Below are 17,589 nucleotides of genomic sequence, written 5' to 3'. Positions count from 1 at the left end.
CCGCCACTTTGACACCTGTGGTGTAAGGGTTCACTTGCCTGACTTCAGCAAGTGTGGGATCGATTCCGCTTGGTGGTGGTACAATTGGGCGTGCGAATGGTTGTCTGTCTCTCTGTATGCCCTACAGCGGACGGGTGACCAGCCTAGGATATAGTAAGGTCCAGCAACCCTTGCGGGGATATGTGGTATGGAAGATGGATGAATGAATGAACTATATTGGGCGGCTTTATTAGCGCTTCGGCCTCACAGTTCTGAAATCAAGGGTTCAATCCCAAATTCGGACCTTCTGGGGTGTGAAGTTTGCACGTTCTCCTTGTGCCTGCATGGGTCTTCTCCAGGTACTCCGATTCCCTCCCCCGTCCCGAAAGCATGCATGGTAGGCTGATTGAGCACTCTATATTGGCCATAGGTATGAGTGTGAGCTTGAATGGTTGTCCATCTCCTTGTACCCTGCAATTGTCTGGAAACCAATTCCGGATGTCCCCTCCCTACTGTTCATAGTTGCCTGGAATAGGCTCCAGCACCCCAATGATCTTAGGTAGGCGCATACAAATGTTTTTTTTCTGTAGAGGTAGGGTTACACAACAGTATTTGGTGATGGGTTTTTTTTCTTCCTTTTTTTGAGCAGATGTTCGACAAATAAGTCACATTTGACTCTGCACAATCCCCTTTGCTGCAGCACCGACGTGAGCAATACCAATTACCAAGTTACATTCAAAGCGCCCTCTGAGCATTTCAGAGCCAAACATGCTGGAGCGGCGTATTTTCCAAATTACATAAAACACGCAATGCGCAGATTACCCTCGCTAATCCAAGGGACAACTTGTTCATCTTTTTGCAATATTGCAGCATTGGCCACAAATCAAAGATCATTTTTGCTCTTATCTGGTTTGGTCCTTAAGATGTGAGTAATCAATTTAATAGTGCATTTAAAATCAGGCAGCATGGACCAAAAATACAATTTGAGCTCAACCCTGCCCATCCTAAGTAAATCATGACACACTTTCAAAGGCTATTAAAAAAAGAAATGGACAGAAAATAATACGCGAAACATTCCAAATGAGCATGCATTATGCCATGTAGGAGGCAGCCAGGATTACTGCTGTGTACAGGATTACACAGTAGGAAGTTGCAAAAAGCACTGATGCTAAAAACGAGCAAACTAAAGACGGGTTTTAGAGTTTACCATATTTTCAGTTCGAGCAAATAGGGTCACTTGTAATCGGTGGCAAAAGTACTCAGTAAGTAGTGATAAAATGTGTTTTTTAAAAAAAAACTATCAAAAAGCAAGCACCCTATTTGTTTAATCTGTGAGTTTACAATTTTCCAACTGAGTACCATTTAATTCAGGCAGGAGAGAAGCTTCACAGGAGAATACGTGCCCGCCATTGTTTATTTTATCTTTAAAGTTGTTGTTGTTGTTGTTTGTTTTATTTTTAGATTACATAATAGAAAAACAAAAGACTTTTTCAGAAAAAAAGGAAATACACCATCAAGTCTTTCTAAGTGAAAATACAAAAGGGATATATTTTCAAAATTTCATTTACTATGGGGAAAGTGCAAAACCGAATAAATGTATCATCATAATGCATAGCATAACTGAATACACTGCCATTTATATATATTTTTAAAAGTGGATTTCCTTTTCTGGTGTATAATATGTTTCCTCCAGTGTGAAACAAACAGGAAAGATATGTTTATAGAATCAAACTACACAACATGATGTGGATATTCTGAGGATGCTTGTGTTTGCCTCTTATGTCAAATGAACAATGTTGGCGCGTGCATATCCGACATACCATCTGTCCGGCTTTCCTCGGCCCAGATCATGTCCGGCGTATGGTCGTTGTGCTGTGCTTGTGTTTGTTTGCAGGGGTCCAGCGTGTGACGTATTAAAAAACTGCAGTGACGCAGACGGGGATTACAGATCAACTGATGAAACTTTGCAGCAAACACACACAGGAGCTGTACAAACGCCACTTGGGACACTTAAGACGTAACTGTGATTATCTTGCAAAGTGCACAATGGAAAACATACAATTTTTTACATGTCGTATGAGAGAAAAGAAACACATTTTTGATAATATTGTCAATCACTATCAAAAGTTTACACAAGAGTTTTTTGGGGGGGTTGAACAAAAATAATGTGTTTTTGTTTGCAAATGTTGTCTAAAATAATACAATGCAGCCACGTTTTGCGTTTTGCTGTCATTCAAGACTAATATACACCATTTATGAATTGGAGTTGCCTGTAAAACATCTTTTGTACTCATTGTGTTTTGCACTATTGAATGAAATAAGTTCAAGTTTAGTAAAATAGGGCAAAATAAAATACATTTTCGCCATCAAACCAAAAGCACATTTCTCCAGATTGTGGGTTTTGAAAACTTCAGGGTACAAATAAATAGACCCATGAATTAAAATACTACATGCTTTTTGTAAGCAAGCACCAAAACTATATACAGCTGTATTTAAAACAAATCTTTGAAGGTTGGCTCAGGCTCGGGATTCTGCCTAATTTATTCATTCATTCATTTTCTGTCATGCTTTTCCTCACAATGTTTGCGTGGGGTGCTAGAGCCTATCCCCGCCAACTATGCGCACCAGGCGGGGAAACCCTGAATTGGTGGCCAGCCAGGGCACAAGGAGACAGACATCCATTCACGCTCACATTCATACCTAGGGGCAATTTGGAGTGTTAAACCATCCTACGTTACGTAATCTTTTGATATGCAAATTGCTGTTCCAATATACAAAAGCAAGATTCAAGTTATGAAATCCCTCAAAACGTCAATACATTTCCTGTTTCCATTATTTTATTTTGAAATTGTCACGGTAGCGTTGCCCCTGCTTGACTCTTCCTACACTCCTCTGGCCTCCCATTGTATTTTTTTTTGCGATTGTGGTTAAAGTTTTATTTACAATTACTGGTGCGAATGAAATGAAAAAGTGGGCTCTGTTATCCATCCATGACTGATATTGCAAGGCAATATGGCCATTATCCATCTATCATTGCTATTGAAACAGAAGGAAGCATTAAAAACAACGCTCCTTGACAGGTCTTCTCTGTGACTTTATAACGAGAACGAATAACGAGATGGAGAGACTATTACTCCTCTGGATAAAGAAAGGAAGAAATTGCAGGACATACAGTGACAGAGTCGATTATTTCTGAAAAAGCAGCTATTTGATGCTAAGTTGCTGTGAATTCATAATTTGAAGTTGTTTAGATGTGTGTTCATGTGTGTGTCTGTGTGCTATGTCTGTTGCCTAACGTTGCCTCCTTACACTTATGCACCTGCGTGAATAGTAAATGTTTTTAAATGCTTGTTATCCATTTTATTACATTATTAAAGCATTTTCTTATAATTTTCCTTCATTTTTGTGTTTCTCACATCTTTCATAAAAAATTGGGACACTGATCATTTTTTAAAGGGTTGTAAAGGGTTTAGTTGTTTTTTTAGGACATTGAAACGTATTAGACAATTCACATATAAAAGATTGGTCTATTCATGCAAAATCCAACTTAATGAACATGTTCTGGAACCAAATCATTTTGTAAGTAGAGGTACCACTGTACTATCTTGCCCAATTCCTTCACAAAGGCATGGTAAACAGTGAGTAATTAATCAGAGAGAAAGAACATAATGAAGTATATCACTACACTGCTGCAATCCTTTGAATAACAATCTTGCCAAAAAGGGGTGCAATCACACCTTTTCAACAAATCTCCCGCCCTAGAACAGAGGAGAGAGTAAAGAGTATCAGCAGGGTAGTATCACACCACTTCAATAAACTTACAAATTGATGAAAATGGTTATATGCAAAGTGTTTCATGCCATTTAGTAAAGTTCTGCAGTGATTCTGCTGTTGTCGGCCTTGCCCTTAATCGACCTGTCATCTGACCTCCGCCTCACCTTCCTGTCCTCACTGGATTCTTTCCGGACCAGGTCCTCGTCGCTGGCCGCCTGGAGGCTGTCGAAGGTGCCTTGCCTCGCGTGCTCCGAGCCGCCGAGGCCCCCCTCTCCACGCCGTTTCTTCCAAAATGCCATCAAGCCCTCCAGACAGGAGAACTTAGTGTCGGTGGTGCAGGCGTACATGCCGATTGGTACTGCCAGCACCATGGCGAGGACGATTACCACAATGTGGATCAACTTTTCCCGCTGCTCCATCTCGGTGATGTCGCTTCCCGTGACAAAGACCACGCACTGGCCCGGCCGGGGCGACCGGTTCTTGAGCGTCACGCAGATCTCGTATTTGGTGGCAGGCATCAGGTCAGATACGGAGTACGACCGGATGCCCGGTCCAATGTAGATGGTCTCTTTCTTGTCACCATTGGCGCGACCCAAATGAATGGTGAACCAAGTTTGGTCGGGGTGGTCCAAGACAGCGAACCACTCAATGGAGATGCCACGCACCGTCTGTTTGGCGATGCGGATGTCGATGTAAACGTTCTCGTCGTCTGCAGGGAAACCAGGAAGGGATGGTGACTGGTTGCCATCAGGTGAAAGGATGTCAAGGTGTATGTTTGCTGAAGAGTTCCCGATGAAGTTGACAGCACTGCAGGTGTAGACACCACGGTCGGCCGTGTGGAGCGAAGGAATGACCAATATTGATCTAATGGTATCTTCATCCACTCTCTCTTGAGACTCTGAGATGAAATTATTTTCAGAATGTTTTAAGCAACATATTGTAACGCAAGGAAGTCTTTGGTCTAGGATAGTTTACTTTAAAACATTTGGTTTAAAAAAAAAGCACCGGTGTCACAACATGCAACACACAAGGTGGTTTTTGATTGTTACATAAAGCAGAAACATCCATTCACGCTCACACTCATATCTAGGGGCAATTTAGAGTGTCCAACCCAGCCTACCATGCATGTCTTTGGAATGTGGGAAGAAACCAGAGTATCCAGAGAAAACCCACGCAGGCCCGGGAGAACATGCAAACTCCTCACAGGTGGACCGACCTGGATTTGAACCCAGGTCTCCCACTGTGTGGCACCCTTATTGTTTTTCATTAAAATGATTTTGACAAGTGACACCTGTCTAAAAGTACTTTACATCCAAATTGGGTATCTCAAGTACTGGTATTGATATTGGTCAGTAAAAAACAAATAAGTTTACTCGAAAAACAGCAGGGCTGTTGACACAGCCTGCCAGGGATGTCACAGCGCATAATAATCTGAAACAGCAAGGGTGTGAGGCTTGACGGAGTCAGTGGCCAACATCCAGATTGACTCCTCTTAAAGGAAGCTTTATAGAAGTCTGTGATTAAAATGTGCACATAAGTATCTAATTTAGCACAAGATATCAGGCGATCCGCCTGCCTGGATGTCACACTGCAGAGATCACACTCTTACCATGAAATCCTCTGATTATCTTCAGACCATATGTCCACCACACCGCAGGGTCCGGCCGGGCCTTGGCAAGACAGCGCAATGTGACATTGGCACCCAGCGGCAGGGTGATATTGGCCGATGGGGTGGTGACCACTGGCTTGACGCAAGCCTGGAGCTCAACCTCGTGAAAGAACTTGCCCATCCTAAAATCTGGCCCGGAGCAGGTCAAGTAGGAGTTCATCAGAATAATCGGGGGGCTGAGGGAGCGGATGAACTCCACGAAGCCCTTGAGACGGCAGTCGCACACCCATGCGTTGTCGTGGAGTGCAAGGACGACATTCGGCCCAGAAGAACTCGCCTCTCCCTCCTCCTTGTTCTGCAGTTTTTGGTATAGGGGCCAGTTTTGGAAGACCTCCTTGGATATGACCGTAAGCCGATTGAAGGATAAGTCCAAGTAATTCAGATTGGGCAAATTCTTTAACGCGTGCTCCGGCAAGACGTCTAGTTGGTTGTGCTTCAGGTCCAGGATCTTCAGGCCCGGAGCGTCCTCGAACGCCGTCCATGGCACGGAGCGCAACTTGTTCCCTTGCAGGCGGAGCTCAGTCAGATTGTGCAAACCTTCCAGAGCTTTCGAATTGATCAGGGTAATGTCATTGAAGTTCAGCCACAAGCTCTCCAAAGCGGTCGTTCTGGAGAAAGCCCCGCGCTTGATTTCGGTGAAATGGGATTTTTCAATGCGGATTTTGGTCATATCATGAGGAATGTTCTCTGGTATGGCCCTGAACGCATTCTCCTCCATGCATATGATAGACCTATGAGAATTCAAGCATTAATTCAGAACTTTATTCAATCCATCACTGGGAAAATGACTTTATTTAGATATATACATATCACTTTGACTACAAACTAAGCATACTCATTTAAAGGATCTTTTTCATTGGTCTCCTAATTTATTTCTGAGACATCTATTTGCAGCAATTAAATATGCAATTGAGTTAAACACGGTGTTTCACCTGACACAGAAACAAGGTCTACAAGAAGTCTCACCTGCTATGACGGTCTTCTATACAGCTACACCCCCGCAAACATTGAGAAAAACTTTCATACCCTTGGATGTGAAGGAAAACTATAACTAACAGGTAAGGAATCCTGTCCATAGTCCGCATAAAACTGCCCAAATGGGGGACGGCATTCGTGTTCAAGACATGTCGAATAAGGCAGACGAGGGATCTTATTAGGGCTAATCCCTGAGTGCACAACACCTAATTCTTGACAGAGTCAGCAGGTCTGACCCGCTATTTGTCTAAGTAGGTAACGCCCACTATAAGTAGCATTTTAGTAGGGGATTGGAAGGTGCTGCAAGCTGATGTCTATTCTCATTTCATTTATTTATTAGTGACATTGGACACCAAAATTGTTGTACAGAGCCGAAATAACTACAAATTTATATTCATGTGTAGTCCCTGGTATAAAGACTATAGCTCAATTGACTAAGTGCCACAATGGTGGCCTGGGCTTGATTTCCACTGGTGGCTTGTGTCAGGAAGTGCATCTGGCCTAAAAACTCAGCTTGGTCTCTGCCTTACACAAAGGTCCAACTATGCCTTTTTTAAACAGTTGGAGAAAAACATTTGTCTGAGGGATGGATTGTTGTGCGGGTGGTTAACATAAAGGGTTAGATTTCCTTTTTTATCAAACATGAGTCTAAACTATAAAAAATAATCCTTCACTTCATAGAAGTAATATTATAGGTTTCTAAAATAATACACGGGCAACCTGGCAGCCTCACGGTTCTGGACTCGAGGGTTCAATCTCAGGTCGGTCCCCTCACACAAGACATACTACATGCATGGTAGGCTGGTTGACTCTCTAAATTGCCACTAGGTGTGAGTGTGAGCATGAATGGTTGTCTGTTTCCTTGTGCCCTGTGATTGGCTGGCCACCAATTCAGGGTGTCACCTGCCTGGTGCCCATCTTTAGCTGGGATTGGCTCTAGTACGCCCGGCGACCCTTGCGAGGATAAGTGGTTCGGAAAAAGAATGAATGAAAGTAATACATTTTTTTCCCTTTAGCTTGTGTGGCCTAAGTTTTTCACTACAATATTTTGGAATTTTTTAAATAAAAAAATATCATTTTCAATATTTGCTTTTATGGCCTATTATACGTGTCAAAGTGGCGGCCCGGGGGCCAAATCTGGCCCGCCGCATCATTTTGTGTGGCCCGGGAAAGTAAATCATGAGTGCCGACTTTCTGTTTTAGGATCAAATTAAAATGAAGAGTATAGATGTATATTAAATTTCCTGATTTTCCCCCTTTTAAATCAAAAATTGTAATTTTTTAATCAAGTTTTTCTGTGTTTTGAGTTCAAAAATCATTTTGTAAAATCTAAAAATAAAAAGCTAAAATAAACATTGTTTTAGATCTATAAAAACGGAATATTCAGGGCTTTTAATCCAGTTCTTTTAATCCATTTATTAAAAAAAAATCTAAATATTATATCAAAAATGGTCCGGCTCACGTGAAATCAAGTTGACGTTAAAGCGGCCCGCGAACTCTGACACCCTTGGTTTATTAAGTCGGTAGTCTCTTCCATATTTCTTTTTTCAAATAGAGATTATGGAATTTCTTTATAAATTTATCCTAAACATGATTTGCATCTGTAAATCTCAGCTTGTTCTAACATTAAAATCCAGAACACGCAAATTTTTCTACTAAATGTTATCGATGATTAAAACTTTAGGTCTCTAACAGCTACTGTAAAAAATGTGGATACAATTTCACACAAGAACATACTGTACAACCGAACTCTCGACTTCATCTTCAGAGCATAAAAGATTTAACTTAAAAGCTTTACCGTTGATAGCACTAAGAAGAACACATTGCACATATCCAAATATAGATATAGAAAAGTTTATTGAATTCAAATCCTCAGTGGAGTAAATACGTAATTACATTTATTGGGGTGGTGTTGCCTCTAAGTGGTGCAAAAACAAATACATGGAGATAGCTTTAGGAAATAGAAATAATTCCATGTCTTATTTACATGGTGTCATAGTTCAGTCCTTTCTGCTCTTGTCTCCAGCTCCAGCTTGTCTGCATTCGCCATGCCTGTGTGTTTGTATATATTTATAAATCTCCTCTGAGAACATATGACAGATATAAACAGAGGCACAGACTTGACCATGTATGTAAGTGTACACTGTTCAATTAAAATATTTACAAATTATACACCTACATAATGACAATGGAGTGTCTATCGATTTTGGTTCCCTTTGGGTTTCTTTGCTGCGCCATGCAAGGTAATATAACAGTCAGATGATATGGTGTGGAAATATTCTGAACAAAAGCGTGTAGTAAACAACCTCTAAACAGATATTTCCATGATAGTGCAGCGCGCAAAGGTCCTTTGATAGAAATTGGCTCGGGGCGGAGGTGGCGTCGGGGGCGTGACCCAGCGAGGAGGAACAGGAGGTGGGGGATCCCAACATGTGTTCCTAGAGCGGCCAACGGGAGGGCTAACCTCGGGGTGCGGCCGAGACTGGGGATTTGCATGGTGCTGAGGATATGAATGTGGGTGAAAGTGAGGCTTCGGATGAGGATGCGGATGGTGGTTGGGACTGGGGCACGGAGGGGGAGGTGGAGGATGAGAGCGAGGAAGGTGACGTGGCGGAGGAGCCGGAGCTGGAGCATGACGTCAGCAGAAGTACTCGTTAGGCTGCCCTTCGATTTTAGCTGTGGCCTCCGAGTCCAGACTGGAGCGGGCTGACAGCAGCCTGTTGGACTCTTCGGGGTTAAGTCTGTTCAAGTATTCCCCCTCCAGCCCTTTGGCTTTGGTTCCAGGTGACAAGGTCTCAAAGGTCACATAGGAATCTTGGATGTCCTTGGATTTTTTCCCCCAGTACTTTTGGATGCGTCTCTTCAGCGCCCCGCAACACACGATGACGGTGAGGGGCACGGCGATGATGCAGGCAAACGTGATCACGATCACGTTGATCAGTTTCTGGGTTCCGGTCGCGCTGGCCGCCTCGTCTGTGGAGAATATGACGCACTGTTCCTTCCTGGGGATCAGCCCCCTCACGCATACACAGGCAATGTACTTGGTCCGGGGCACCAGGCCATCGATGGTCACTCTGTTCTGGCCCGCCCCCACGTTGATTTTCCTCATGTCTCTCTCCCCGAACACAGCGTACAGTACACTAAAGGCAGTCGTGTTCTTGGCCTTGGGAGAACGCCAATTGAGCGAGATTGTATTATCCGTGTCACCCACTACCTTTACCGAGCGGACTATCCGTTCTGGATCCTGCTGCAGAGACGAGGTGTTTGCAGCCAGGTTAATGAGGTTGGTTTTCTCCAGATCCAGCAGCGTGTCCGCATTGGATGACACGGCCGTGTCGGTGGAAGGAGTGGAACTGTCCAAACTGGTGTCCGAAATTTGACGAAGAAGGCCAGGATCTGGGATTGGAGGTGCAGTTGTGGGGTTTGCAGTTGGCACCACGTATCGCGCCACGAGTTTTTCCTGGTATGCTGCTTTTCCCACTGGGTTGGATTTTTTTACTTTGGCCTTCTTCTCATTGTTGGTTTGATTGCCTTCCATTTTTGGAGAATTTGATACAACTAAGGAGATGACTGCTTCGGCACTCCCTGCATAGTTTGTGGCCGTGCACCTGTATTTCCCTGAATCACGGTAGGACACGGCCGGGACACTGAGAATGGACCAGGTGATTCCATCTTTCGACGTTTCCTGCTGGACTGTGAAAAACAAATGGAAAGTTGTGATGTTAGTTTGGGTTCCCTTATGGAAGAATCAAGAAAGTACATTGGGCTTAGAGTTTGACTGTTTGCCTGTAAATTAGACGCTTGAGCTCCATACCATATGTTCTGAGAAAGATCCAAATGGATTTGTAGCATATTTTAAAAGAAAGATAATTGCTTGTGTGTTTGTGTGAAAGGTTATTGGTCTACATGTCTAGTGTTTGACTGGCAACCAGTCATGGGTTTCCTGTGCCTCTTGTTTTGTCGTTATGAGTAAATATTTGGGGAAAAAAGTGAATGAAATTTAAGAAAACAACACTGCGACAACCATGACTTATGAGGATGCGCGGTTCGGGATGAATGTTTCATTCGTTGCAATAGTGCAAATGCAGCAAATTCATTATTTAAAGTCTGATCAAGAATATATTACAGAGTTTATGGTGCTACCTTAACCCAAAATTTAATTTGATTTATGACCAACCCCTACTATTATTAATGAAAATCTGCAACGAACTGAACCCCCCAAAAAATGAATTATACGCTCTAAGAAATGCCTATAGTTCCCCTAAGATCGTGGCAAATGGTGACTATTTTTTCAAGAATGGACCTCCTCAAGTCACTTCATCAGTTCCTTAGCTCATAGACGCCAACCAGACGACCAAAGCATGATATAAAGAGAGACAGAATAATATATACTATGTCACATTCAAGCATTTCATTTCTATTACATCAGTTTGAGTGCAAACGAGCTGCAGACTCACCAGATCCATTTATGACTCGCTTATCTGCCCTTTGCCATGTCAGGTCAGGAATGGGCACACCGATTGTCCCACACCGGAGCAGAACATTATTCCCAACAGCGCTCCGGACCCGAGCTACGGCTGTGTGGATTTGCGGTGGTTGACAGCGCCGCAGCTCGGCGTCACTGAACAGAACACCCGACACACTCTCGGGGTCCGAGCACCGCAGCCTGGTGTCAATGAACGCCACAGCCAGAGTGGGAGACTTTTGGAACTGGATCAGGTCGTACAGGCGGCAGTCGCAGGCCCACGGGTTGTCATGAAGACCTGGAGGAAAGTGAGGAGTTACAGGTGAGGAATGGTGGCGCGACATGTTGAGCGGCTTGCAGATGGCCAATGTGGAGGACGTTAATCTTGTAAGAGGATTAACATTTAATTCATATACTAAATCATAAGCATGGCAATGGTGATGAGGAGGAGGAGGTTTGAGATCAAGGTCAGGTTATGACGTCATTTAAGTTGTGTGCCCTTGACCACCAGCTTTGGCATGGGAAACTCAAACAGCTGCTCTCAGTATTGAGTTCAACTCTATACATATTCTGATACTCATGAGATGCAATATTTGAAATTTAAATGAATATAAATAAAATCCCCAAGAGACCCAATGACAGCCTGAACAATTAAATGCTTAAATGCAAAACAATTAGCAAATGCACAATATAATGGTAGCAAATTGGAGAATAATTGTTTCTGACATATCTGATTGATGCTCTCCAAGTAAATTAATGGAGTTCGTTTTTGGTGTATTTGGTACTTTTTTTGTGCAGATACATTTCTAAATATGTGTGGGTTACACGAACTAATCAAAAGAATACGCATCATTTATTTTCTGTTCCATTTATCTGCACAAGGGTTGCTGAGGGTGCTGGAGCTTTTCCCAGCTATATAAGCAGGGCACAACCTGGATTGGTTCCCAGTTGAAATAAGATATCAGATCACAGTAAAAAAAATGGGTGCGCAAGAAAAACAACAGTCCCACTATACTGCAAATTTCTGTCACCCTATTTTGTTTTCTTTTTTGTAATGGAAACATTGAACACTTGATGGCAGCACACTATTTAGCCTGACTTTGTAAATTTGTCTAAAGACGAAGAATAAAAACTAGACATACCACGCTGCTTCTTTTGAAGATTATTGAGCGTCTTCTCAGTATGCGTATCTTTTAGTTTGAATTTTAGACATACACTGTAAGATGACAAGTTATCGCTTCATCGCCATTGCCAGAGAAAGGCTGTCTCCGAGTTCGAATGATTTCTATGGCTATTAGTAGGCTTTGATTGAATGAATGAGTTTAGGCGGGAAAAACAACAACCTCGTATTGATTTTCAACACTTCGAGGAAGTTAACACAGACATTTTAATGAGTAAAGTGTACTTTTTTTCTACATTTTGGGCTGTGCACCAAAAGGAATGATCTGTATTTACAATTAAAGAGTACCGAGACCTTATAGCAGGACATGCTCTTACCCAAAATCATTTTGGAGCTCTCCGGCCCTTGAGCGGGTTTGGGAGCCAGCCAGTTTGACAGCACGGCACTGGGCAGCGTCAGCAAACTGTTGCTAGACAGGTCCAGGTAGGTTAGGTTCCTGATGTAAATGTTGGCCTCCGCGGGAAGCGAGGTGAGCTGGTTGTTGTGCAAGTCCAGAAGTCTTAGACTGGGCATGTCGCTGAGCGACTCCCAGGGGAAGGCGGTGAGTTCATTGCCGTCCAGGCGCAGCTCCTCCAGGTTGAAGAGTCCACGGAAGCTGTCGGCACCCAGTGTGGACAGTGCATTGAAGGACATCCACAGGAACTCCAGACCGGAGAGGTAGTCAAAAGCTTCACTCGGTATCCTCTGGATGGCCGTCTTCTCGATGCGAAGCTTAGACGTGTCCGCTGGGAACCCAACTGGCACGAGTGAAATCTCGGGATCATTGCAAATAACACTCCTTAGAAACACAAAAGAAACTGACTCAACATAAATGTCATAATACTAACTTGACACAACCTCTGCACAAAATGATAAGATGGGTCACAATACATTGACATAAAAACAATGAGAACGATGAGATGCAATGCACTGAAAAACGTTCTGATACGTAATACGGTAATTTGCGATCCATGAAAATCGATGGTGTCATACGATTCATTGCATTATGATAGTGTATGATAAAAGACAGTGAAACATGATTTCATACGGTACAACGACACAGGATAGGAGATACTGTAATTTAAAAAAAAAACGATAATGGTGATGGTGCAGTGGTTCTTTCGCCTGACTTTGGTGCTGGCAGTTTGGATTCGATCCCCACTCGGCGTCGTTGTGATTGTGAGTGCGAGTAGTTGTCTGTTTCATTGTGCCCTGCGATTGGCTGGCAACCAATACAGCGTGCCCCCGCCTGTTACCTGTGGTTGGGTGAGATAGGCTCCAGCACCCCTTGTGAGCATAGGTCATATGGAAGATGAATGAATGAATAATGTTCCATTATTAGCCACAAACAATGTAAATGGAGTTGCAGAAAGCATGAGTACTTTCCTTTTTTGTCAATTTTATTTAAGCACTGATAAGAATATATAAAGAAATAGATTTCAGATGATTAATGAGAAAAAATTTAAAAAAATCCAAATTAATTCCAATTTTGAGAGAAAGAGTGCAGACCATTTTGCACTCAGAACTTTTTTTTAACTTGGGCCTACAAATACATTTGAACTGGACAGCCTGGCAGTAAATGATTGTGTTCAGTACCAATGACCACAACTGATCACTCTGCCAACCCTCCCTTGTTCAACTGGATGGGACACCCACCGCCATCAGTTGAAATGAATGACTTGAGAAATGTGTGTCAAACTCAAGTCCTGTGGTCTGATCAAGACCATCGTATTGCTATCCTTCAAGTAAAGCCTTCATGTTTCTTGCTCAAAGTATCAGTCTTTTTAGGCACCAAAGTGACTTTTTTTTATTTGCAATGAAATTCCTTCTTCAAATCATCACAAACTGAGCTTTAGTTGTGCTTGAATATTTTTAGTTTTTGACCGCAGGCTCTAAACGCTTAGTTTTTAAAAATTCAAGCTATTCATTGAGTTCGGTCTATCTGTCTATCAATTTAAAATTTTGTATTTAGTTGTTGTAAAAAAACATCTTTGTTTTGTTCAGTTCTATGATATGAAATGAAAGCACCAATGTCGGTTGCGACTAATATGAGTGACACCATGAGGCTTAACAAACCTTACGTTTGTGCACATTTGCGGGTTATTGACTCAGTAATAGCCATGGCATCATATATTTTGACTGCCATTGGGGTTGCAAAATATTAGAAAAGGTTGCCATTATGATGATAATGATTGGTAAATGCATTGCTACCAGTAACCAAAAAAACTGTGTGAGCGTGTGTTTTTAAGTTTGTCACAATAAAAGTGTAAATCTTTGTGAAAACGGGTGACATTTCTTGTCAATAGTGAGTGTTAAACAAGATATGATGATACATTTCGAATTAGATTTAGTCTTTAAAGCGATTGTTTTTATTTTACTGGCTCTTATATGTTCCAATTAAATGGTCTCAATTAGTGCTGATTTCCGCCATGGTTGCGCTCAAAGGAGAACATACAGTAGCGCAAAATAAGCATCCCGAACTAAGATGATGTCAAGCTTGAAAGTGCCATTGAAAGATAATCCTCCATTAAATAAAATTAGAGCATGCACTCCCTGATTCATCTTTGGTGCACAAGTCAAGTTACCATCAAAAAACCTCCAGGAGACGCGTGCCCCGCAATGATGCCTTACCTGGCCTTGGAGCCGTCACTCAGGTTGTGGTAAAAACAGCTGCATTGGGACGGGCAGCTGCTCACCGGGGACAAAAATCCAGCCGTGGCTACGTAGAGCCCCGCGAGAAGAACGAGGAACATTTTGGCCCACTTTTACGCAGCGCGCCTAACATGCATGCACACACTTTGCATCCAACTCTGGCGCCTCTCATCTACAGGAATCGCATCTCTCCACCGCTCCGCTGTCCCATAGTGATCAGACTGCCTTTGAGTCCCCAGATAAAAAGGATAGACAAGGATTAACGCGAGGACTGGCGTTCTTTTCATTTGGATGCGTATTGCATCCCACAATCCGATAGGCTGCGCAGAGACGTCCTCTGTTTATTATCATAGAAGGGGGGGGGACACACACACATGCACGCACACTTCCGAAATGGTCATAATCCTCTGTGATGCTTGGATGATTTTCCCCTCTTCTTTCCTCTCAAATGTGGTTTGTTCATTTGAGCCGTGCCGTGACTGTTAATCTGCAAGTGGACGTCGTTCTGTTTTACCACAAGGTGGCCCCTCACATGAAGAATCCCTTAGCTATCGAAAACATCCTTGAGTGTTCATTTTTATTCATCCATTCATCTTCCATACCGCCCATCCTCGAAAGGGTTGCAGGGGTTGCTGGAGCCTAACCCAGCTTTCTCCGGGCGAAGGCAGACTACACCCTAGACTGGTCGCCAGTCAGTCGTAGGGCACAGAGAGAGACAAATGACCATCCGCACTCGCAATCATACCGCCACCAGCGGGAATTGATCCCGCGCCTGCCCGCACCGAAGTTGGGCAAGTGAACCTCTACACCACAAGGCGGCTTTCATTTTTTTATCAATGCAACTTTTAGCTGTCATTGAGGAAAATGCAAAGTCGAAGATGAAAAAAGGAGTAAAAAAGTCAAGATCAGTCTTGAGAGACATGGATAGCACAATACAAAATGGAATAATTATTCAATCATTCATTTTCCATACCATTTTTCCTTGTTAGGAGTTGGATTTGTGATGCTTTTTTGCGTGATGTTTCCTGTCCATGTGATTGCCCACTAAGTTTACCTATTGTTTTTAAACCCTTTGTGTTTGTCAGTCTTTGTCAGATCGTCTGCTTTATTCTGCGTTTCTCTGTGTCTCTATATCATGTTCCAGTTCCTCACTTATCCATGTCTTTCCCCTTCAGATCAGGCATGTTTTTGTGATTTGATTCTAAGTCCTTGTTATTTTCTTGATACCCTTACCACGTTTTATTAAAAGTTTTGTCAGCACACTCAATTTCCCTTGATTGCTTCCCCGCATTTGGGTCCAACTACGCTCCACACGTTTGACACACCCGAGCTCTCATGACAATCCTCACGAGGGTATCCTAGCCAACTTTGGGCACCAGGCAGGGACACCCTGAATTGGTGGCCAGGTAAATACAGGACACAAGAAGAAAAACAACTGTTCAGGCTAACATTCATTTTAGAGTCTTCATCCAGTCTACTTCACATGTTTTGGGGATGTGCGAGGAAACCAGACTGCCCGCAGAAAACTCATACAAGGAACATGCAAACTCCACACAGAAAGTTCCAGACTTGTGATCAAACCCTCAATCTCAGAACTGTGAGACACACCCGAAAAGCCATTCTTTCACCGTGCCTTCATCCAAGAATTATGAGATATCAAATCATAATTATGAGGCTATGAGGCAGTACTGATGTCTAGTTATATTTTTTTATACTTTATCTCCTAGGTATGTTATGATAGTGACTATATCAACTTATTGTCCCATAGTAAAAACTATCATTGCTCATTTATTATGTCGACTTATTGTCTGATATACAGTCATATTTCTATTTTATAAAATGTATGATGCAGAAAGTGTATTTACATATCGGGAATGTTTGGTTTCATTTGACGTTTTGTAACTTGGACGAAATGGTTCCTGTCGAGGCTTTTAGAAACCTGAATATTCGTAGACGAATTTGTACGTAGAAGTATCACTGTCCCGTTTAAAAATCTCAATGATTCTATTTTTAGGGAGCGATGAATTACGTATCATCTGCAAGAGCATTAGTGCTCCTGCTCTCAGTGCAAGACAACAAAATTTGGCAACACTTTTTAAATGAGTAGCCAGTGAGTAAAAGAAAACTAGATATAGTATGAACTCAGTCACCCATTTGGCAACAATCCCGGCTTGTTGTAGCTGCTGCAAAGACCTTCCTAATATGAAACGTTTGTCTCTATTTGCAGCACCTGAACTTTGTACTCCTAAAACCTTCAAGCTTGTGAATTTGCCAAGTCATCAATTACCTTATTTACCTCGTTGGCTGTAAATGACGGTGAAATACGTTTAATCCATAGGAACTCGGACTGAATGTTTGCTACAAGCCTCTGCCGTTTTCAATGGATTGGGCGCCTATCGCTGTCAATATCAGCCAATGAGTTAAGCTAGGGTAGGATATTGAACAAAACCCCGACATTAATAACTCATATTAATCCATAATCTACACTCGTATTAAAGTTTTACTCCACCTTATTCGTACATAAATCCCTGTGAGTAAGTACTATGTGTCGTGTTACTACTGCAAATGAGCCTCTAAGCCTCTTGAGCAATTACCTCTTGAGAAAAACTCCAACATTCCATATATTGAAAGTCTTTAATCTTATTTGCTGGATACAAATCATTGTAGTACAGTTGAGTTCGATGCAATGTCATTCTACCGAGGTGAAAAACGTGTCTTTCCAACGAATAAGTAAAAAAATACTTACTGTACGTATGATGTATCAGATTACTCAAAGTCATGAGCACACATTCGAGGCCAAGATTTTCCTGAGATCAGAACCGACAAGAAGACAACACTAACACAAGCAAATCAGTAGAGACAACCATAAAAATAATTTTAAAAATTATTTTTTGTTTGTAAGTTGGTAAAAAAAAA

At 42.4% G+C, this 17,589-nt stretch overlaps 2 protein-coding genes across 4 annotated transcripts; both read right to left on the bottom strand.

Moving 5' to 3' along the window:
- Positions 1–2,275: 2,275 nt before the first annotated feature.
- lrit2 (leucine-rich repeat, immunoglobulin-like and transmembrane domains 2) lies at positions 2,276–6,599 on the bottom strand. 3 transcript variants are annotated; one of them, XM_077614213.1, is made up of 5 exons: positions 6,389–6,598; positions 5,363–6,153; positions 4,140–4,651; positions 3,918–4,058; positions 2,276–3,737 (listed from the first exon to the last, which is right to left on the bottom strand). In XM_077614213.1, exons 1-5 carry the CDS (start codon positions 6,505–6,507, stop codon positions 3,711–3,713), a joined length of 1,590 nt encoding a protein of 529 aa, XP_077470339.1. In that variant the 5' UTR covers positions 6,508–6,598; the 3' UTR covers positions 2,276–3,710. The 3 variants fall into 3 exon arrangements, with proteins under 3 accessions (XP_077470339.1, XP_077470338.1, XP_077470336.1); XM_077614212.1 differs by having other exon boundaries at positions 3,918–4,651; XM_077614210.1 differs by lacking the exon at positions 2,276–3,737 and having other exon boundaries at positions 3,828–4,651; positions 6,389–6,599.
- A 1,636-nt stretch (positions 6,600–8,235) lies between these two features.
- On the bottom strand, positions 8,236–14,925 carry lrit1a (leucine-rich repeat, immunoglobulin-like and transmembrane domains 1a). The gene is made up of 4 exons (XM_077614113.1): positions 14,653–14,925; positions 12,360–12,820; positions 10,855–11,160; positions 8,236–10,090 (listed from the first exon to the last, which is right to left on the bottom strand). Exons 1-4 carry the CDS (start codon positions 14,772–14,774, stop codon positions 9,036–9,038), a joined length of 1,944 nt encoding a protein of 647 aa, XP_077470239.1. The 5' UTR covers positions 14,775–14,925; the 3' UTR covers positions 8,236–9,035.
- Positions 14,926–17,589: the final 2,664 nt, after the last annotated feature.

The sequence above is a fragment of the Stigmatopora argus genome, chromosome 11 (genome assembly GCF_051989625.1).
Source record: "Stigmatopora argus isolate UIUO_Sarg chromosome 11, RoL_Sarg_1.0, whole genome shotgun sequence".
NCBI classification, from domain to species: Eukaryota; Metazoa; Chordata; class Actinopteri; order Syngnathiformes; family Syngnathidae; genus Stigmatopora; species Stigmatopora argus.
This window is presented reverse-complemented; position numbering and strand designations above follow the sequence as displayed.